Source organism: Seriola dumerili, unplaced genomic scaffold, assembly GCF_002260705.1.
Source record: "Seriola dumerili isolate Sdu_G_001 unplaced genomic scaffold, Sdu_1.0 BDQW01000017.1, whole genome shotgun sequence".
NCBI classification, from domain to species: Eukaryota; Metazoa; Chordata; class Actinopteri; order Carangiformes; family Carangidae; genus Seriola; species Seriola dumerili.
The window spans coordinates 7,776,771-7,798,810 of NW_019174272.1; the positions used below are offsets into that span (position 1 = coordinate 7,776,771).

General features: G+C 43.0%; 2 protein-coding genes across 4 annotated transcripts; one reads left to right on the forward strand and one right to left on the reverse strand.

Moving 5' to 3' along the window:
* Positions 1-1,645: 1,645 nt before the first annotated feature.
* LOC111230947 (glutathione hydrolase 5 proenzyme-like) lies at positions 1,646-10,548 on the reverse strand. The gene is made up of 12 exons (XM_022757851.1): positions 10,277-10,548; positions 9,820-9,947; positions 9,633-9,728; positions 8,000-8,186; positions 7,753-7,913; positions 7,369-7,515; positions 6,950-7,077; positions 5,655-5,839; positions 5,460-5,551; positions 3,573-3,679; positions 3,280-3,390; positions 1,646-3,187 (listed from the first exon to the last, which is right to left on the reverse strand). The coding sequence occupies exons 1-12, from the start codon at positions 10,441-10,443 to the stop codon at positions 3,041-3,043; spliced, it is 1,656 nt and encodes a 551-aa protein (XP_022613572.1). The 5' UTR covers positions 10,444-10,548; the 3' UTR covers positions 1,646-3,040.
* Positions 10,549-13,132: 2,584 nt separating this feature from the next.
* asphd2 (aspartate beta-hydroxylase domain containing 2) lies at positions 13,133-18,593 on the forward strand. Of its 3 annotated transcripts, XM_022759057.1 has the most exons (5): positions 13,133-13,409; positions 13,985-14,088; positions 14,636-15,852; positions 16,347-16,460; positions 16,699-18,593. In XM_022759057.1, exons 3-5 carry the CDS (start codon positions 14,988-14,990, stop codon positions 16,827-16,829), a joined length of 1,110 nt encoding a protein of 369 aa, XP_022614778.1. In that variant the 5' UTR covers positions 13,133-13,409; positions 13,985-14,088; positions 14,636-14,987; the 3' UTR covers positions 16,830-18,593. The 3 variants fall into 3 exon arrangements, with proteins under 3 accessions (XP_022614778.1, XP_022614770.1, XP_022614787.1); XM_022759049.1 differs by lacking the exon at positions 13,985-14,088; XM_022759066.1 differs by lacking the exon at positions 13,985-14,088 and having other exon boundaries at positions 13,133-13,405.
* The last annotated feature ends 3,447 nt before the right edge of the window (positions 18,594-22,040 follow it).

Here is a 22,040-nt window from a genome sequence, read left to right on the forward strand (position 1 = left end):
ATCACCATATATATAATAAATGTTTAAGTGTGTGTTATGTGTGTTTGTAACAGTAAAACGTCTGATTACTGCTGTAATTATTTGTGTTATTGTTTTTGTGTTTTGTCTTTTGTCCGACTCGGTAATTATAATAATGACTCTAATGAAACTGAGCCCAGTGACCTCCTGCTGTAAGCTCGAACAGTAAACAAAAGGGGGACGTGGCTGATAGGATTACACAGCAAAACAGAAAACAGTTCAGTAAATGTAATTTTCAGTCAGGGCAGACACCTCTTATGTCGAATGTTTAATCTGAATAACGGAGCGCACTGTCCACTCGGTTTGTAGTTTTTGTTTCGTGTGTCGACGTCAAACTCTTCCTTGTTGTAGCCTGTGTGTATTTGTCTCATGCCAAACACTGACTGCCAATAAAAGATCCGATCCAAACTGAGAAGTGATTTGTTTTATTTTGAAAAAAAAAAAAAGAAAGGAAAAGAGTGTGCTGGTTGCAATATCTGTGTCACGAGCAGAACCTGCAGCTGCTCACAGAAACAAACAGAGGATTTATTTATGCAGATTAGCCTGCAAATAGGGCAATAAAAGAAATGAGCTCAGACCGAGCTGTTTGGGATTGGCTGGGGGAGCAGTGTACTTGTTTCAGAGCCAGCAGATCATCTGTGGCGCTGTGTGCTGTCAGGGAAACGCCTGAGCTGCCACCGTTTACCAGGGAAAGGCAGGGTGGTCATCACATGAGGCCCTACCCATGATCCTCTCCTGGCAACCTTTTGTTCCTGCTGCCAGACATGGTAATGTGGCATTTGCAACAGGTGGCTCCTATAAGGTCAGGGCACAGTGTGACTGTCACACCCCCCAAGGTCCAAATACCATGAGACAGGGCAACGGAGCCCACCCCCAAAAATCTCCAGGATCTTATTACCTGACCTTTTCCCTTCAGGATTGATTTATTTCCCTGGATTTTGAGAAAAATAAGAAAAGGAAGACATTTATTATATTTATTGTGAGAATTGAAAATATGGCTCATGTGGGACAGACACAGAGAGAGTGCATCATATTTCTTCACAAACTTTCTCTGAAACTGCTCTCCTGTTTGTCTGAGTCACTATTTGATGCGATTATCTTGCTCCAGCTGCAGCATGCGCCATCACAGAAATGAGAAATAATTTATGGAAAATAGCACAGAGAAGTCACGCACATTGTTCAGAATACATTATGGCACAAAGAAACAGATCCACAGAGCAGATTTCAATAGCTGTGACCTCAGGTTAAAGAGACTGAACAACCAGCTGAGGGCCACTCTGGCACATCCAAAAAAAAAAAAAAGCACTTGCCATAATTAGTTGCTTGTCATAGACTGCAACCAGGATTTGTCTTTTTTTTTTTTGTCCTTTCATAGTCAGTTTTAATCTTTTTATGTATTTAAGTCTTCATCCACTTGTTCTGTTGTGAAAAACATATGAAGTCAATGTCAAGCACTGTTCCTTCTCACTGTGCTGAACTCAGTAAATGTAATTGTAAATGTAAAGAATGACACAGATGTGGTTCTATAAAATGCATTTTCTATATGCAAAAAGTCAAACAATATTACAATAACTACCCAATAACTACCCTTCAAAGTGTGGACGGTTAACATTCTTCTTTCAAGACCTTTTTTTTTTTTACACTGAAAAGCAGCTTGTTCCAGATGTTTCAACACAGTATTCATTATAGCGTACAACATGTGAGAGTGTGAATTCCACATAATACCAGATATGAACAAGTTATTAACCAGAGGTGGGAGTAAGTCACACATGTGCAAGTCTCAAGCAAGTCACAAGTCATGTTATATAAAGATGTCATTTTGTCATATTACTCTCAACATTAACAAAAACTGTTGCAGCTGCTTACACCTTATAAGTCTGACTGATAGTTGACTTTTTGTGGTCATGTAGAGTCTGGAACTGCGACTGCAGCCGCCCACTGCTACAGTTATTATTATTAGTCTTATTATTACCTCAGCTGAAGGAGGTTATGTTTTCATCTGTGTCTGTTTATTTTTACAAAACGTTCTGAACCAATTTGCACCAAACTTGGTGGAGGGATGGGGCATGAGCCGGGGGGAGAACCCATTAAATGTTGGTGCAGATCTGGTTAAAGGGACGGATCCAGGAGTTTCTTTATCATTTTCTTTAGTGTGTATGATTGTTTGGCCTTGGCGAAGGTATGCGCTCTACTGAGTGCCAATCCTAGTTATTACTATTACTATATATCTCTAAGTGGAACCTGCAATGTGCTTCGTTTTCTTTCCTCCTGCAATCCTATTTTTGGACTCAGCCCCTCCCCATCAGAGCTGGTTTTGTGTGTTGGCCTCGGCTCAGTCTGCCACGTCCAAGTAGGTTGTCAGGTTTGTGGGCATCGCATTAGAAATCACCCAAGCATAATGTAACACCTCAACCCTAACCCTAAAAAAAGTCAAGTCCTTTCGAGTCATCTGTCTCAAGTCTAATGAATACTAAATCTAAATCAAGTCGAGTCTTTTATCAGTGTTGGTCAAGCAAATCTCAAGAGCTCAAATTTGTGACTTGTCTGACTTGAGTCATGTCATGTGACTGAAGCCTCCACCTCTGTTATTAACATAGTGAGACTGTCTATAGCCTGCAATGTATTTCATGTCTCAGATATTAACATGGATCTGTACTACAAAGTCACAATATGATGTGAAAAATGGAAGAAATGAACTGGATCAGCATTGTAATCAGTTTTCACACAGAAACACGTCAGAAATGGCATGAGAAAAAAACATGTGCACAATCAAGAGGAAGAGTCACAGGAGGTCAGATACAATCACAGGTGAAGGCAGCAGTTTCTTCTTTGCACAGTAAAAAGTCAGAGGCCTCGTGTTTAACTGCTACATGTTGCTGTAAGTGTTCAGCTGAAGAAGCCTGTTATTCAGGGCCTTATACAATGATTCTCCAAACAGGACGGACGCCACCTGTTGCAGCCTTTTGAAGGTCTCAGTGACCTTCAGGGCATCCTGCATAACCATCATCACCGACTCCCGGTCTCAGTAACCAGCTGCTTGGCCCAGTTTCCTGGCATCAGACACTGCACAGATACAGCCGTCCTCCTTCTCCACAGCGTTGACTACGTTGTAAAAATTGCTGGCCGTTTCTTGATGATGTCCCAAAGCTTTCAGAGCCTCGATGACATTCTGCAGTGAAAAGAGAGGAGAGAGGGAGACTCGGGTGGCGCGAAGACGGTGTCATGTGTTGCTCTATCTAACAAATGCATCGAATGTTTTACCTTGTCAAAGTTGGGTTCAAACTTCAATGCATTTTGAGAGTCGACAAAAACAACCGGAGAGGCGATCGCCTCCTTAAGGCTCTTTCCAAACCAAAGGTGGTTCATGAGTGTCTAGAAGAGAGGCAGAACAATGCACTGTAGTCTGGCAGATGGGAAAGTGATGATTACAGAATGGATTATGGACACGGTGAAGACACTCGTGAAGGCAGCTCTTGCTATGACAACAGTAAGGAGCATTAGTCTGCATCAATTTATCTTAATGGCACTTAGTGCGATTGCCATGGACACGTTACCGAGGCAATCCCAGTCGTGATCATGCTCCCACCGGTCGATCCAATCACCAGCGTCTTTGACTGAGACTTCAGCACAGTGGGGGCCATGGAGGAGGGAGGCTGCTCCCCTGCGAACACAGCAAACACCTTGACTGACAGGATACGCGGCTACAATTCAGACTCATCAGTGTGAGAGGAACAAGAAGAAAATGATTATAAATGCAATCAGCAGAGTGCTTTTGAATAACGGAGGGTGAAGGGCATTTATTCAACCCTTACATGTGACTTTACCTTTGTTCAACAGCTGACACCTGACAGTAGAGAAGGCTGAGGCCACATGGATGTTTCTCCCTCTCTATACATATCATCACCTCTTCTTAACATGCTGCATATTTTTAATAAAACAGGCCAAACGCTCAATAAATTGCTTCATCAACAAGTGAAAATCTAAACCCGACTTCTGAGACTATTTATTTTGTATGATTGCGTTTCTATAGTTTAGAGACATTAATACAGATTGAGTGTTTTTTCATAATTTTTCAACAAATGAGGAACAAGCAGCTGGTAAACACAGACCCAACACAAACCACTGCTGTATGTGTCAATCAACCCATCTCACTCTTCACTTCACTGACCTTGTTAAAACCCAAAATAAAATACAAAATACAGAAAGTGCCATTAAGAATTTGTTATTACTCCAATTAAGGAAACACTTCCTGTATATTCCTTTTGTTTTTCCATATATGTCACCTGTAAGGGGATATTATTATTATATATCAGAATCACACATATACATCCTCTGGATATATGAAGATATAAGTTTATAACACAGGAAATACACACAGTAAAATTTGTAATTTGTTGAAAATATTTATGTGATGAATTTTTCTACGGCATAACATGTTGCGACAATATATGTTAACAATATATTTAATTTATATATGCAAGTTTACTAAACTGACATAGGCCCATATATAAAAATCCTATATGCCTAAACTTGTTTTTCTTATTCATTTTAAACATGTCTATTTTTCCTTTCTGGGAAAGTGTTCTCAGACTTTTGGAGCCTACTGTATATACAGTAATATCAACATATACTGACAGGCATTTGGGATGGGTAAATATTTATGTAACATATGACATTGACATATGTACAATGTAAGCATACATAAACATATATTTGTATGGGCTGGACATATATGTCAATACATGAAATTGTTCTAATTTCTAATAGGTTTCATATATAATTTTTACACATATGTTTTTATTTTATATGTAAATATATTTGATATGTGGATATTATTATGTATTATTATGTACATATAATACATTTGCATATGTGTGAAAGGTTTTACTCCATATTGATGTTTGGGGTCAGGCAGATCATAGAGAGGGTTGAGTCCTTGCTACACACCCACAGACATCATGGACTTATTTTAGTAATGGGAGGGCGGTGCTGCCTAAGAAGTGATTTCAACACTAATCACGGATATAGAGCACGAGAAAATCCATTGTTCTTAACCATGTTTTACAGCTGACAGGTTAACATAACCAGTTTAGAAGCAATTCTTATAAAATTAGGAAAAGAGTATCAAACTGACAAAACAATGTGGAGTTTGAATTGTTAAAAGTCTCTCCAGGAGCCCAAGCAGAACAGTAAATGTGTCATAAGAAGTTACATTATATTAGGATCTTTGTTTGTTATCATGAACAATATCTACCGCAAATTCTACTGATGGAGCTGCTCACTGGAGCCCTAGGAATTTCTACGTCTATGTTGTGTTCAATCCTTAGAAATCCTGGTTAAACAAGGAACAAAAAGTTACTCTGTGAATGTAAAGTTTTGTGTTACTATTGTGTTACTTGTTTTTAATGATTGTTAAATGAAAGTCATGCTGATGTGATTACCAGGAAAGATGTCGTCAACTCTTCCACAGAAGTCGGACAGCTCGTTGTTGAGGATGACTCCGGTGTTCGGAGAGAAGACCTTTGAGCCAAATCTGTGAAGGAAATACATTAAATAAACTGGAACGTGATGCTATGACTCTGCAAAACCGACAATATTATTGTATGGTTGGTTTCTCACACTTTTCAGATACTGACATGTGGTTGATGGTGCTGGTGACAGACACGGCAGAGCCGTCCTCAGCCAGCACAGACACGTGCGTGGTGCCCATGCTGTCCAGATACGGGGTGATGTTGTAGTACTGAGGATCGTGAGCCTTGTCGCTGCTGATCAAGCTCCGTATGTGGTCAGCGAAACTGTCCTCTGTGAATTTCCTTGCCTTCTGCAAGAAGTGCAGAGCATTTAAAAACACACACATCACAAAAAAACACAAACTTCAGAGGTAAAATTATGATCGTATTTACAAAGCAGAACTAAATCTGAAAGAGAATTGATGTCCATTTGAAACCTCTGAGTCTTTCTTTTTGTACTCTCTGATTTGATTCAAACATAGCACTTATTCTTTTTCAAAATAACCAGGCCAATAGAAAGATGAAGAAAACAGAACAGTCATCCAATAACCGGAGGGATTTCACAGGCTCTGGATGTAACTGACCAAACTATGGGCTTACAACAGAAACACAACCATTTAATAACACAGTGCAACAACAAGACACTGCTCAAAGTTACCTACTGGCTTTTCAAACCTAATATACGGGTCAACACTCGTACCTTCCCCCACTCCAGGAGAGAGACACGCAAGCTAACATGATGCACACATGTCTCTTGGATCACCATGACAACACGAGGAGGGTTTACAAGGGGTGTTAGCTCATAAGGACTGTTGATGTGTTGATTGACACAGAGATACACCAGTCAGTGGGTGGAGGGTCTGCTTCACTGGGGCTGAGGATTAAACACTGAACAGTTCTTCGACTGTTATTAGCAACAGACTCGACTAAAAGCATTCGCTCAAGTGTTTGAGGGATTTGCACTTCCCTTGAGTCTTTCCATTTCATGCAGCTTTATAATTTCACCTCAGAGGGAGACACTGAACCTTAAACTACTTTTACTTGAGAGCATTAGTTACTTTGCAGATTCAGATTTCTCATATTTATACGAAGTTTATGATGAACTGTAGATCGAACCTCTTAACATTATATAAAGTAGATCCAGCTACAGTTATTCTGCAAAACAAGTAAATTTATCTTTTGATGTTTTCAGTACATTTTCAAGATAAGACTTGTACTTTTATTTTATGTAACATTTTGAAAGCAGGACTTTTACACTGGAGTACTTCTACTTTTACTCAAGTAAAGGATCTAAATATTTCCTCAAACCACTGGTTATAAGCCAGAACTAAACTTAAGTACTGAGGTAACGGTGATGTGTGCAGCAAGAGCATGTGTAAGTATGAGCGCAAATGTTCACGGCAGCGTTATATGATTCTTACTTCTTCTGAGCCGAACTGTTGATGGATGCGTTTCTTCAGTCCATTGGCAAACTTCAAAGCTTCAGCGTAGCGGTGATAAGCCAGAGTCTTTTGTTCACCCGTCAGAGACGCTGAATTCAGGCCGTATCCTGTAAATAAAAACACACTGGTTTGGTTTCTTTGCTTGTCTGTTTAGGTTAAGTGAATCCCACTTCCAAAGCTCAGCCTGGATCCTTTTCTGGCATGAAACAAAGAAACATATTCACATCGCCATTCAGTCTCCTCATGTGAGTAAACAACTCGTATATGTAATAACCAGTAAAAGCACTAATTCGGCTGTATCTGTTGAACACATGAGGCTACCAAGGCTACCAAGCCTCGTTATGTGATTTGAGAGTGTAGCTGAGCAGCAGCTCTGCAGTCTGCGTTACAGCAGCAACCTTTCATGATGTTCAGGATGAGGCTGAGGATGACACCGCCTGCAGGGGGTGGAGGTATGTACATCTGGTATTCTCCCAGAGGAACAGCCCACGCATCAGTCACTGTAACTCTATACGACGCCAGGTCCTGCACCGTGAGCGTTCCTCCTGAGCACAGACATTGAAACAAATGGTCCTGCTCAGCAAAACGGAAGGAAAGCGCATCTGAGCTCCACATAATCAAGACTTTCAATGGATCCAGGCAGCTCACACCGCAGTCTGTGAGTGATCACTGCAGTGCTTCACAGACCCAATTGATTTGTTCATTTGTAATTAGATCAGTGTGCCAGGCAGAGATAGAAAATAGCTGGGAAAGAGAATATGATGAAACCCGTCTCACAATACCTGCCTCCTCTATGTCACGGATTAAATCCTCTGCTATTCTTCCCGTGTAGAAGGCGTCTGCCCCGTGATTCGCAATCATCTCAAAAGTCTCGGCCAGTTTCTCAAACTTCACTTTATCACCAGTCTTCAGCAGGTTCCCATCCTTATCCGAATACAACTTCCTAAAGGACAAATGCAGTGAGAGAAAATATAACTCAGATGTAGAAATGTGTAAATCATATAATGTTTCTGTGGGTGTCTCTCCTACCGTAGTGGCTGGGTCTGGTTCGTATCAATGTACGGGAGGTATCGACCTTGGACTTGAGGGATAGGAAACCCTTCTCTGGCCAGCTGGATGGCCGGCTGGAAGAGGGTGGCCCACGGCAACTTCCCATAAAGCCTGTGGGCCTGTTCATAACCTCGGATTTCCCCTGGGACCCCAATCCACTGGCTTCCTGGATGGATAGGTCAGACATACATTTAATCAAGTTCTGTTTTTGAACAGTTTTGAGGTAGCCTTCTTGAACTTGAGTTTTTCCATTTTATGCAACAATATACTTCACTACAAATTGTAATCTTTACTCCACTGATCTAACAGGTAAAATTGCTCGTTACTTTTCAGATTAAGATTTTAAATTACAATAAAAACATACAATAAAATTTTGTGTACAAGAACTTACATTCATAATTCATTCTTAATTAACATTAATCATCTCACAACTCCCCAGATTTACCTTTGGAGGGGACCTGACCACCAAGTTGGAAACCATTGGACAAAACCAAACTGTATATAAAGCAGTTAAAACTACCTCCACCTAAAGCAACTAGAGCTATAACATACTTTTTGTACATTAACTACTACTACTACTACTACTACATTACTACTACTATTACTAAATACTATTATTAATATTAATATTATTAATAATCTGATTATATATTTTAAATGAATTACTGCTGAAAATATTTTTAGACTTGTGAATAATTTCTTTTAAACTTATTTTTGTCGTCTACATTGTTTCCAAAAATGTATTTTATGATCAGCTTCTTTCATAACCTTATTCAATTTGGGTAAATTAGTTTATAAAAGTAACTAAATTATCTGTGAATGCAGATTGGTTTATGTCATGAAATTCATATATATCAAGTATGTTGTATGTTTTTCTTGCTTGCTCTTGCTCTTGTGTCTGACTTTCACTTGATATGAAGTATTTTCACATTAATGTACTGCTACTTTAACTTAAGTTAAGGATCTGAGTACTTCTTTCTCCACTGAGGTAATGATGATAATGATAATAATCCTTTTATTTATGTAGCACCTTTCAAAAAAGGTGTTTTACAGTTAAAACAAATAATAAAAACCAGAACATAAAAAATAAGTTAAATAATTACAACAAATACCATTAATTACGAAAAAGCCATTAGATAAACGTGAGTTTCAAGAAAGAGACGCTGAGTTCCACTGCTGAGGTGTGTAGGTATAGTAGATAGAAAGATAATGACCTCATTATTTTTAGCTCTTGTTTGACTGGTTTTGTGTGTGTGTGTGTGTGTGTGTGTGTGTGTGTGTGTGTGTGTGTGTGTGTGGTCTTGGCTCAGAGTCAAAGTAGAAACAAAGATATTTGCATATCCAAGAAGGGACTGGTGGTATCTACAGCCCTGGACCTGACATAAAGCTTTCAACTATGTGCCCTTATATGGTAAGTGTGGCTGTCCATGCTGAATTCCTGAAAAGGAAGGAGTCTGATATGAAGAGAAAAATGTTTATCCCTGCTTCCTCCTCATGCCCGAGCATAGTAACCCAGTAACCTAAAATCTAACACAACAGCCAGAGCAAGAGAAATGAGCAAGGCTCCCCACAAAGGAATCAAGAAGTGATCTTTATGTCAGAGCAGTCTGACCTGACACCAGCTGGAAGGTCTTGGGACAAGACTTCAGCAGGTCAGATTTAAACTTCCTGGGTACGGTCTCTCTGGAGTTGATGATTTTCACTTTACCTTTGAAAAAGGGGAGATGTTATCATTTAACTTTATTGGCAAACCTGGACACCGCAGCTTTATTAGAGGGATGAATGAACGCGTCTGTTACCAGAATTGTCCATCACTGTGAATATGGACCCCCCTCCGATGCCCATACTCTGTGGGTTCATGACGGAGGTGCACAGCAGTGCAGCAATGGCGCCATCTACCGCTGAGCCTCCTCTCTGAAGGATGTCCCTGGAGGATGTCACACGTTAATCATAAACAAAATTCTAATTTGACTCCGAGTTGAAAGGTGTTACAGCCAGTAAAAGGCGCATGATACAATAAGCTGTACTCTTTTTATAGTTTTGTAAGAGCAGACAAACAACAATACAAACAGCTGATTTATAGCGTTTTGAATTTGAAGGTAAGGTTGCTCTAAGAAATAAAAACAAGTTTAAGTCCAAAAGTCTCCCTGAAAACAGACCGTGCTGGTTGTGCGTAATGTGCGTAATTCACAACCATCTTACAGGCCTGAACAAAGTGAATAATCCATGCCATACCATTTGAAAAGTGTCACTCACCGTCCAATCTCTGAACATTTTCCAGAGTCTGCGGCCACTGCAGCACTAGAGAAAGTATCAGCTGGACACTTGCGCCTCACAAGCAAAGCGACACACACAATTACAGCAACCACGCAGAGCAGCGTCAGCGCGCAACAGGTGTACACCATCGCCTTTGACCTCGCCATGGATGTATCTGCCAGATGTTTCCGCGGGGATCATTAAAAGTTCATCTCACTTTTATAGTTTGTCTCTTCTGAAATATCTCAACTTCACTGACTGACTGACTGACTGACTGACTGAGTGGGGGCCCGGTTGCCCCGTCAAAAGGGGCGTGCACCAGACAGCCTGGCTCCGCCCTCCGCCCGGGGCGCGATAAGAGAGGAATGAAACTTGTGGCACATCTGTTAAGTCAAGAGTGTTAACCTCAAAACATGCCTCTGCAATCAAAGACGACCGGCTGTACACTTGTTGCGCACTCACGCTACTCTGCTTGGTTGCTATGACTGTGTATTGCTGAACTCAGGTAACAGCTGGTAGGTGTGAGTTGTAGGCACGCTCCACGGATCAGATCAAGTGTAAATGTGCTATAAGCGATCCAGATGAAAAGCCTCCACCTTTACTGTGAGTGTTCATCACCTCCGAAATTGGTCTTTGAATCCACTGACAAACGCAAACAACTGAGAAGTTATTGATGTTTTTCAGGGGTGTGATCCAAAAATGAAATTGGGTCACTTAGCTGGGGAAAACATGTTTTTACATAATTTCCAGGCTCCAGATTTGAGGGGAATTTGTTGTTTTTTCTCCTCAGCAAAGCTCCAGATTACTCCGTTAAAATCAGATTCTTGTAACAGAGACGGTATGAGGGAACAAACCTTACCTTTTCATCATTCCTCATTTATGGTTAAAAATATGAATATATTCCCTGAGTTGTCCCCTGCTGAGCCAACAGCTTTAAGGTAAAAAAAAATAATAATAAAATAAAATTAAAAAAAAGGTTTGTTCAATAACCAACTTTACTGGTGCTGAACAGATGTAAAACAGAGCTTGTCCTCCTAACAGACCAGTCAAGGCATGTCATGATGTTATCTTATTATGTTGCTGTGCGAGTTTTCATTTTCCCGCCCCAAATAAAAAACAAGAAGGTCCGACTGCAGACTTTAGTCTACAATTGGAAAAACCAGGTCTGAGAGCCGGTGGGAGAGGGGGTGTTTGTGTGTGTGGGTGCGTGTGTGTGTGTGTGTGGGTGGGTGGGTGTGTGTGTGTGTAGTGTGTGGGGGGGGGGGGGGGGGGGGGGGGGGGCTGCAGTTGGACCGTTCTAGGAAATTTTTTCTTAACCGTGTTGCCGTGTTTTGTCCTAAACTATCAACATCAAGCCGCTGCTCTGCGACCGCTGCGGGCGAAATCTTGACAAGCTGCAATGCATCTTGGGAAATGCTGTCTGCAGTTGTGTCAACCAGTAGTCGCTAGGCGAGCCATGAGACATACGGAAGAAGGCTTTCATATGTGTCAAGTCAACCGAAGGTAATGAGAGCTGTACCGGATGTAAGGTAACTCTGACTTCAAAGTAAAAGAAGAGACAACAGTGAGTTTATTTAAAAATAATCTCTAGGCTTTTATTAGTGCTGCAGCAAACGATTATTGTCATTGTCTGTTAATCTGCCAGTTATTTTCTTAACTAATCAATTAATCATTTTGTTTATGAATTATAGGAAAATATTCACAGTCACATCAGTTGAAATCCCACATTATTCACTTTAATATCATGTTTGACAATGAAAAGTATCAAATCCTTTTCCTTGATGACTGACTGAAATAAAGAATCAATTATCAAAATAGTTACAGGTGAATTTTCTGTTGATTGACTAATCAAGTAATCAGTCAAGCTGTTTAGCTGCAGCACACAGGTATAGAGGGAAAATTATTGTTTTAAAACTTCTCAGTGGAATAATTACAGAGCAGTAATTAAGTCCAGCGTCTTGGAAAAACCTGAAAACAAATTTAGCATGAAAACAAAAAATATGTTTATGTGGTTCCATTTTCTGCAGACAGCTGCGAATCAGGTGAGTGCGACATCACCCTGTGGTTTCTCACTCAGGTGTTCAGTCCCAGCCGCATAGCTAGGCCACTCAGGCCCTAAAACTGATCACGTTTTGAATCAAGGCAGCCAGAGCAGTGGCCTGTTTTAAACCTGAACGTGGGCAACAAAGTTGGATTCCCCTCCAGCTTTCATCCCAGGTAAAGTTGGAGGTGAATCCGTGCTGATGTAAACAATCGAGTCGACACGAGCCAGAACAAATCTGTGTCATTGTCCCAGTGACACAGTTACTAAAAAAATCAGGGGACACTCCTACAACTCCACAACTCAGCCTGTGAAAACAGTTGTATGATGTCTTCTGTGGCTAAGGAAGGAGCGTTTAAAAGTCTGACAAAATAATCACCAGGGTTGTTTTGAGACTGAGATGTATTTGACAGTAAAGCTGCATTATAACATGTGGGGATGGAGTTTGCAAGGTGGGGGCATTTTATATGGCAGATGCAAGATGCTACTAAGCTTGATTGTGGGAATTGTAAGATTCAGTGTTTGAGGCTTAAGCCATTTTAGGGACTAAAAGTCTTGCCTCTTCTAGTGTGATTTTGACCATTTTGTTACTTTACAATCTGTCTTTTTTTTTCTTCTTTTTTTTTTACTGGAAGTTGTTGCACCATGGTCTTGTATGGAGGTGGGAGGAGTTTGGAGTTCAGGCATTTCTGCTTTTTTTGCAGATTAATTTCACCGTCCTCACATAGACGATTATTTTGAAATGTGTACCCGGAAACACTTGCATATTCCTGCGGTTGCTTGACGCTGGGTGGCTTCCCCTGGTGGAGCTTGAGTATTTACAACAATATTATCTGAAGCCTGTCCGCCGCTGCTGTCCACCACAGACAGGCAGACAGCGAGTCACGCCGTCGCTACGGCAGCTTTCGTTTTTTTTTCCTCCCAGTCATACGATGGGTGTCTCTTCCAGTTAGGACTTCTTTTGTGCATTTTCCTATAATGTTGGCAAGTGATATCCGTCTACCGTGTGCACTGCAGTGGTGCGCAGCTTCGCCTGGAGAAACACCTGTGCGCCTCTCCTCTCCACTGGCCACAGTCATGAATGTTGAGTAGGTATGGACGCACTCCTGTGCACGAATCAACGCACCAAACATCCACGTAGCTCCAGGCAGGGACACATGAGCTCGGATACCGCGATCTGTTTGTTTGCTGTATAGCTTATTGAACGTTACAGCTCATCAATATCGTGATCATCAGTTTGTATGGCAGCTTGGCCCTGGTGGCAGCAGCTCTAGTGGCCAGATTACAAGGAGAATAGTGCAGTATTGGAGGAATAATGCATGGTGTGTGTGTGTGTGTGTGTGTGTATGTGTGTGTGTGTGTGTGTGTGTGTGTGTGTGTGTGTGTGTGTTTTGGATGGCTTCATGGTTGGGTTTGATGGTCAGTCCATCCTAAGAGCAGCGGGAGTGTGTGGGGGATGTGGGGGCGTCTTGATGCTGTCAGACAGGATGTAGGGGAGGATCTGTTGGAGCAGGATTACCCGACCATTTTTGGTGAGGGCGCATCGTGGACTTCTGATCACTGTTGACGCATTGCACTCCTCGCGTTTTGGCTGCTGGACCATTATCATTATATAATCATTCTCATGTAATCCAATCTTCTGTTGTTTTTTTGTTTTTTTTACTTAGGCAGCACACGATTACACAGTCTACAGCTCGCCCCCTCCCTCCCCCTGAGGATCCATTTATGCAGCTCCTGCTGAGCAACCTATGAATGCCAATTATAAATGTGGGTGGGTATCAACACTGTTTACGTTTACATAATTCACTGTTTAGGGCGCGCGCGTGTGTGTGTGTGTGCGCGTGGTGGGCCAAAAAAGACAAAAGGGGAGAGATTTGTGTTAAATGCAGCTATGTGCCCATGACTCATGATTTTACACAGTGCAGCACAGGGGTGTGTGTGTGTGTGTGTGTGTGTGTGTGTGTGTGTGTGTGTGTGTGTGTGTGTGCGTGCGTGCGTGTGCGTGCGCGCACGCACGCACTCGGGTGCAGTCACTTTGAAGTCCACAGTGTGTGGGTGAGTTTCAGCAGGTGTGTTTTACATATGCTGCACACAAGAGGAGAATTTGCTGTCAAACTCTGAGGAGGAATTTATCTTTCACAGACACAAAGCAAAGAGTGAGGACGCCTGCATCAGATGAACTCCCTCTGCGAGCGAACACATTCACATTGAACAGAGTTTGGAGCCTGAATATCAATCGCTGCTCTGTCCTGATGTCACTTACAGCATCCTCTTCTCTTTCTCATCCCTCTCTCTCTCCTTCTGTCTTTGTTTTTCAGAGAACAGAGAACCCTAAGGTGCGGTGTCTGTCTGCATTTGTCTGAGAGAGCGAGAGAGGGAGCAGCACAAATACCGCACAGCCAGACATCATGCAAGGAGAAACCTTCCCTCGCTGCAGAGTGCTGAAATGTTAGGACTGAAGAGCGAGGGTGTCAGATCTAATCAGCAGACTGTTTACAATAGGGGCAGCGATAAGAGCTGCTCAACACTAGACTCACTAACACCCTGTGTGTGGTTTAAGGCCCCTTTCAATCACGATCAGGAAAATCAAGAAAAGACGTGTTAGCTCATCTTTCATCAGCACTCCCCCCCCCCCTCCTGTCAGAATCAGCAATCCAGAAAGGAGGCGAGATGGAGTGGTCACTAGAGAGTGTGAGGGAGATGGTGGCTGGAGGGATGCAGTCAATACGGGAGTGTGAGATCTGTGCTTTTGCCATAGCCATGTGTGTGCTCCTGCTGTTTATGTGGTATTGTTACAGGGTGGGCCGGGAGCACGGATCCAGCCCTTTGCGTGGGAGGTATCTGGCTGGGCCCGGCCGGATCGGAGGGGTGGTGGGGGGCTTCATGAGTTCAGACTGTCGCGGCAGGGGCAAAGGGAAACACGGATCAATGCTAGAGGAGCAGAACGGCTTTGCTTTCTGCCAGTCGTCAGAGTGTTTCCGCTGCACCAGCGCTGGGGAAAGCCTGAACCAGAGGCTCTATCACAGCCTGCAGGATTACGCCAAGCGCTACACCTGGTCAGGTATGGGCCGGGTGCATAAAGGGGTCCGCGATCAAGGCCGATACCTCAACAGCCGACCAACCATCCAGCGGCCGGAGGTCTTCTTCCTCCCCGACCTGCCGTCAGCCCCTTTCTTCTCCAGGGAAGTGCAGAGACACGACGTGGAGCTGCTGGAGCAGAGCTTCCCCGCCCTTCTGGCCGAGTTTGAGAGCATCTACCACCAACCTCCGGCCCGCAGCGGCTCCTCCCTCCCGCCAGGGTGGAAAGCCAACAGCACTCCTCGCGGGCAGTGGTGGACCTACTACCTGGTCAACCAAGGCACCCCTCTGGTTCTGAATGTCAGGAGATGCCCGCGGGCGTGGAGGGTGCTGGGACAGCTGCGCACCTTCATCGCCAACAACGTGTTTGGCAACGCCTGCTTCTCCGTGCTGACGCCTGGAGCCCTGATCACTGAGCATTACGGTCCAACAAATGTCAGGCTGCGCTGCCACCTGGGTAAGAGAGTGAAATGTGGAGTGAGCTGAAACTGATTCAGCCATGTGATGTGTGAGGCTCTCTGGGTACTGAACTCAACACAACAGCAGATGATTTCAGTAAGAAGCATATTTAGGTAGAGGAGAGGAGCAGCCCGGCGAATCAGCTGCTGTTGTCTTTAGACCGAGATCCTGAATCCTCTCGAGCGATGGAGCCTCATGGATGAAATTTTCAGGCAAATGCAAAAAAATTCCATTTGTTTTCGCTGCACCTGAGGCTTTTGATTCTATTTCCATTTGTACTCTGTGAGACGGCTATAAATAGTAATGTCCATTGTTGTGTAGGCAGGATGCTGTAAAACGGCATACTATAATGATACAGGATGCTTTAAGAACAGAACATTTTGTGTGGGATGTGTCACCTGGGAGGTTGGTTAGCAACACAAAATGTTTCTAAATGCCTTGTATCCAGTAAGTGGACTTGTGTTTTTTTTTTTGTTTTTTTTTCCCCGGCAGGTCTCAGAGTGCCCCCTTCCTGTGAGCTTGTAGTTGGTGGAGAGCCACAGTGCTGGTCTGAGGGCAGCTGTCTGCTTTTTGACGACTCCTTCCTCCACAGGGCTTTTCACGAGGGTAAGAAGGGATTTAAAATTGAATCTTTTATTGCGCTCGCTCCCTTTTTATTTATTCCTTGAAGGAGGATTGACCTAAAAAACGGTATAATCCAATATCGCTTAGGGAATTGGAGAGCCTTTTCATTATGAGTCTGATATGGATTTCAGTTCAAGACCGTGGGGTTCTTGATTTTTTTTTTCTGCCTCTTATGTTTCTATGTGTGTCTGTGTGTGTGTGTGTGCATGTGTGTGTGTAGGTGGCGCAGAGGACGGCCCCAGGGTGGTCTTCATGGTGGACCTCTGGCACCCCAACGTGGCCGCTGCAGAGAGACAAGCCTTGGACTACATTTTTACTCCGGGCCGTTTAGAGGACAAGGAAGGGAAATAGGTGTGAGTGAGAAACCATGTCCAAGCGAGAGACAGATGGCCTTTAGGGAAGTGTCTGTAGGATGGGGGAGCGACTCTTTTTCTGCCTCCAGACCAGCTCTCACATTCACTGTGTACATATTCTCCGGCTCGTACAGTATCTCTCATAACTCTTCTTAGCAGATGACTAAACATTGGGCCTCTTTTATCAGCCATGTTCATGTTTCTGCCTGCGTGGTAACAGACAGCCACACTTGAAAGTATTTACTTCCATTTTTTAAAACATAGCAGGCGCACTATTGTTGATGCAGCCATTTCATTAGTTTGGATTAATACCATGGCAGTGACATTTTAGGTTATTTTATTTTAAATCACTGACTGTTCTGTGAATTTACACATAAATGAATGATTTATTTGTTCCAGCAAATATATTTTTCCTCTAACTTTGGACCGAATTTATTTCTGTCCAAGATTCGGGTCATGACAGTTTTAGTTTGGCTGCTGCTTGAAACAGTTCAACAGGTTGCTGGTAGGGAGCGAAGTACGCTACAGATGTGATAAATGAGTCATAGCGAGACCGAACAATAATGTGTCACACTCTCGCTGTTACACATAAAAAGTTCCACAGGCCAACCTATTCTATTAGCTATAAATGAGCTGGAGTCACTTGAGTAAGCGTTTACGGGCCCCCAAACTCTCCCCAGACTTTAGAGACACAACACAAACACACATTACTTTACACTTAACATCGAACACATCTTTACTGATTCTTTTACACCTGCTGTAACACCCGCATACATTTCCGCAAGGGCTAAGAAATTTGATCATTCAACTTTTTTTGATGTTCCTCAACACATCCAGTCCCACTTCAAATTCAAATTTTCGACTGTTTTAAGTTTTGATGAACGACCCGGCGCTCTCCCGCCTCAAGAATGTTGTCATATTTTCAGTGATTGTAGAATCCATTATGATTCATGTAACGTCACAGCAAAAGTGATGCTAAAAGGAACCACTGCCAGAGCACTGGTTGGTTTTCTGTGGAAAAGGTTCTGATAGCCACATTGAGTCAATGACGAAGTCATTAATTGAGCCACACTGGGATGTTTCTCGGTGAGTTACAGGTTGCACAGTTTAGATTTTCTGACATTCTGACTGAACTGGCGACTGTTTCTAGATAAATAAACCGCATGCATTGCAGACAGTGGTACGTCGTTGAGGCGAACAGATTCATCCACATGTGGTTTGATAACCGAGGTCCAATGTCCACCATGACGTGAATGTTTACAGACGCAGCTAATGTCTCTGTCACGACTCCTGCCGGTGTGGTAGTTTATTGTGCTCCCCTTCGAAAATCAGTCCTGCTTTCACAAGACATGGTTAGAGAAGCACATTTTTAGGTCAAATAGTGTGAGCCGGCCTGTGCTGTAACACTGGAGATGAAGTGTTTTTGGTAAATTTACTAAACTCTTGTAATTTGGTTGTATTTGATATCAGGTTTGTATTTCTGTAAATAGGGTTGAGGTAACAAACCGAGCAGTCTGAGATGTTTTGAAATGATTGTCTTCAATGCTATAACTATTGTGTTGTCTTGATTTACAGCTAAAGTGATTGCACTTCATTCTCTGAAAAGCCAACCATGAAAATCATTTTGATAGATTCAATTTGTAGATTCTGTAAAATGTTTATGAAGTATTATCTCTGTTGTTCTGTGATGTTTTTTTATGTTGTCACTCTGTAATTTGGCCGAGCCATATGGTATCCATTATTAAAAAGCCACAATCCTTAATTCTCCCACAGCACTTCATGGATATATGTGCACAGTCTAAAGGGTAGTGAAAATTAATCTTCAGCAGCTTTACTAGTCCATCGCAATTCAAGATAATCATCTATAATGTTTACAAAAGTATGATCATCACTTATAAGCTGTTTACAACACGAGACGACACTGACACTCACATTGAGCTGTCCATGATTAGGGTTCAAATCAAGAGTGCTGTCAATCCACTTTAGAGTACGAAAACTGTCATTCCCAAAGCATTTGCTTTACATATACAGTATATGACGGGGCAACCATTTTGTTTACATTTGGATTAAGGATTTGTCCTTTAACACATTCTTGTGTGGATTTTGAACAGTATTTCTGTACATTTAATAAATGGTCGAGTATCTTATTTAACCAGCTGTTGTCAGAAGTGTCACTTTTACACAGATATCACAGATGTGAAACAAGAGATGGACACATCACAGCATGAGATTTTACTGCTGAATGAGCCGTTTCAGAAGGAGAAAGACTTATTCACAATACCATACCACCCTCTCCACAACATTGTGGCAGGACAGAGAAGCAGCTACAGCTGCAGCAAACTGCGCTTGCAGAACAGAGAGGTTCAGGAGATCCTTTGTTCCCACTGCCATCAGGCTGTACAACAACTCAGACAAAGGAAGTGGACTAATTTTATTGTATTATATTTATGTTTATTATTTATCATTAACTATTATTATTAATATTATAATATTATTATTACTAATGAGCTGCTGGGCACCTGAATTTCCCTTAGGGGATAAATAAAGTCTATCTATCTATCTATATGAAGCAAGGGGAAAAGATACATTGTGTCGCCTATTTTCAGCCAGACGCAGTTTTATAGCAGTGGCACTGGGAGGTGTGGGCATGCTATGATGGTGTCACAGCTCTGTTTTCCCACAGCAGTTTTCTCCTATCAGACTGGTATTGCCTCTGGAAGAAATGAAGGCAGCAGCACTAAAAATGCTGAGGCAATAGTAAAATCATGTTAAATAAAAACAGCAGTGTCGTCGTTACTTGTAAGTTCATGGCTTCATGAGGAACATACACACAGGTTGATACTTCTGTCAAGGAAGGGGATTCAAACACAAATCAGCATCTTTCACTGGGAGTCATGGATTCTGTAAAGGTGCATTTTTGCGTCCACATCTGTCGGCCTGTGGCTTTCATGGATGGAGGCACATGTTGATGTGAGGTTGATACCAATAATAACCCATAACTCATGTATAAAGACCTTAGTGTTGATGTGTATAGACTACATGTTCTTTTGTTACAATGTGACAGCTCCTGAATTATTAAAGCAGACTGTAGCAGTTATTGTTACATCACTGCTTTGTATCCAGACTGGGTGAAGCTCTGTGAGTTTGAGTGAGCATGGTGGGAGGGAGTAACGATTTAAAGCTCACACAGAGACACGTGTCTGCAGAGGGATTATACTTTGAGTGATATGCATTAACATCAATAATTCGTAATAAATAATCAGCCACAGGTGTACAAATGTAATAAAATGTGTCTCTTTTATAAGCCACAGCTGTGTGGGGATTAGCTGCAGTGGGATCCAGGGACCTCTAGGTGTAGCTGATGGGGTCTGATATGGTTCCCAGACAAAGTGAACAATTGTTAAATATCATTTTCATTTCATTCAAATGACATGATATGAAATGAAATACAGGCAGAGACACAACAGCATGACTCCTGTGAAATCCAGTAGTTTGTGTTCACTTGACTTTTGGACATTTGGGGATATTTTTATTAGTAGTTTAATTCAATAGGATGAAATGGGTCCACTCAGACAGAAAAACACTAAGTATTGTACTGTCTCTGATGCTAAACCACTATCTTTGACCACACAAACCACATAATATAGAATTAGAATAGAATTAGCTCTTTGCTGACAAAATTTCAGGGATGTGTTAAAGCTCGCAGTAGCTCATTGATTTCCATTGGGTTTTTTTTGTTTTTGTTTGTTTTTTTTTACCGACCCATGAGAATAACTATATTTTTTCTGCCTAGAGTGGATCATGAGATCTCAGTCGATATCTGAGCTCCTAATGGAGCAAATTTTCATTTCACGGGGCTCTGGGATTTTATCTGTCTGGTTTGTCTTTGTCATGGGAAAGTTTTTGCCGACCACTGGCAGCCTATACCTTACTACCGTCCCCACCCACGTCATTGCCACGATGCCAGAGACAAGCATCCACATCAATGAAAAGGTGACGCGCTCTGCAGCGACGTGTGTGCCCCTCCGTTCCTCTGTCTGTGCGCGCTCCGCCTGCGCTGCCTCACATCAGCCAGGTGGTGAAATGTAGCTTAAGTTAACGCGGGCAGGCGCTGCTGGAGAATATGGGTCGACAATGGGGAGAAAGCGGCAACTGATGTCGAGGATCAGCCCGCCGAGACAGACTAGACCAGATCCGCAGCTATGAGCTCCTCTTTTCCAAAATCTGAATCCACCACCTCCTTGTTGAAATCATCTTCGGCGGCGAGGAGACCGACACACCTCCCCGAACGTACCGCAGAGAGCCGGAGAAGTCAGCATCACCATCAGCATCAGCACCAGCATCACCACCGTCTTGCCGCACTCCAGAGCAGCAGCAGCAAAGCCGAGGAGTCCTTCTGGTCGGCCGAGTGCGACATCAGTGCCCGGAGACCCCTGTGCCACCCCTCCCTCCTCGGCAGCCAGGACAGTAGTACTAACGCAGCCACTCGGGACAAGTGCAAGTCACATGCCCCTCACAGCCAAGTTCCCGACCCGCCGGAGCCCAACGGCGAGGCGGGCCGAGGTGTGAGGGAGCGCTGCAGGTCATCCAAACCCACACACCGGCACCACCACCGCAGGAAGCACAACCGGGAGGACCGTCCGCCGGCAGCAGGCGCGCCGGAACCCGAGCATCGCCGCCGCTGTCACACTCACACCCGCCCGGTCCCCAGGGTGCCCTCGCTGTCGGACAGCAACGACGACAGGGCTCCTCTCTGCGAACCGAGGGACCACAAGGGGGCCAGTTTAGCAAATAGTGGCGGTCAGGTCATCAGTCCCTCCCCGTCCTCATGCTCCCTGGCCCCGCTGTCCAGCAGGTCCTCTCGTCGCTCCCGGAGGTCCAGCGCTGCTTCTTCTGCATCCGATATCAATTTACGCACCATCCTTAACTCACTCTTTGGGCAGGTAAGGCCCTGAAATATGGACAAATGAATGTGTGCTTAACAGAGACTTGTCTGCATTAAATCAACCCCACAACCGGTCAGTTGGTTAAACTCATTTGAGGAGTTTTAGTGTGTGAAGTGCAGAGATGCTCCTTGTGAATGTCGTGGCCCCTGACAAGCTGTGACAGTGACACACCAAACCCAAATCACAATTTATGTGAAAAGTAATTGGAGTAATCTGTTCTATATGTTGAACAAAGAGAAGGTTTGTGAAATGAAGTGAAATGA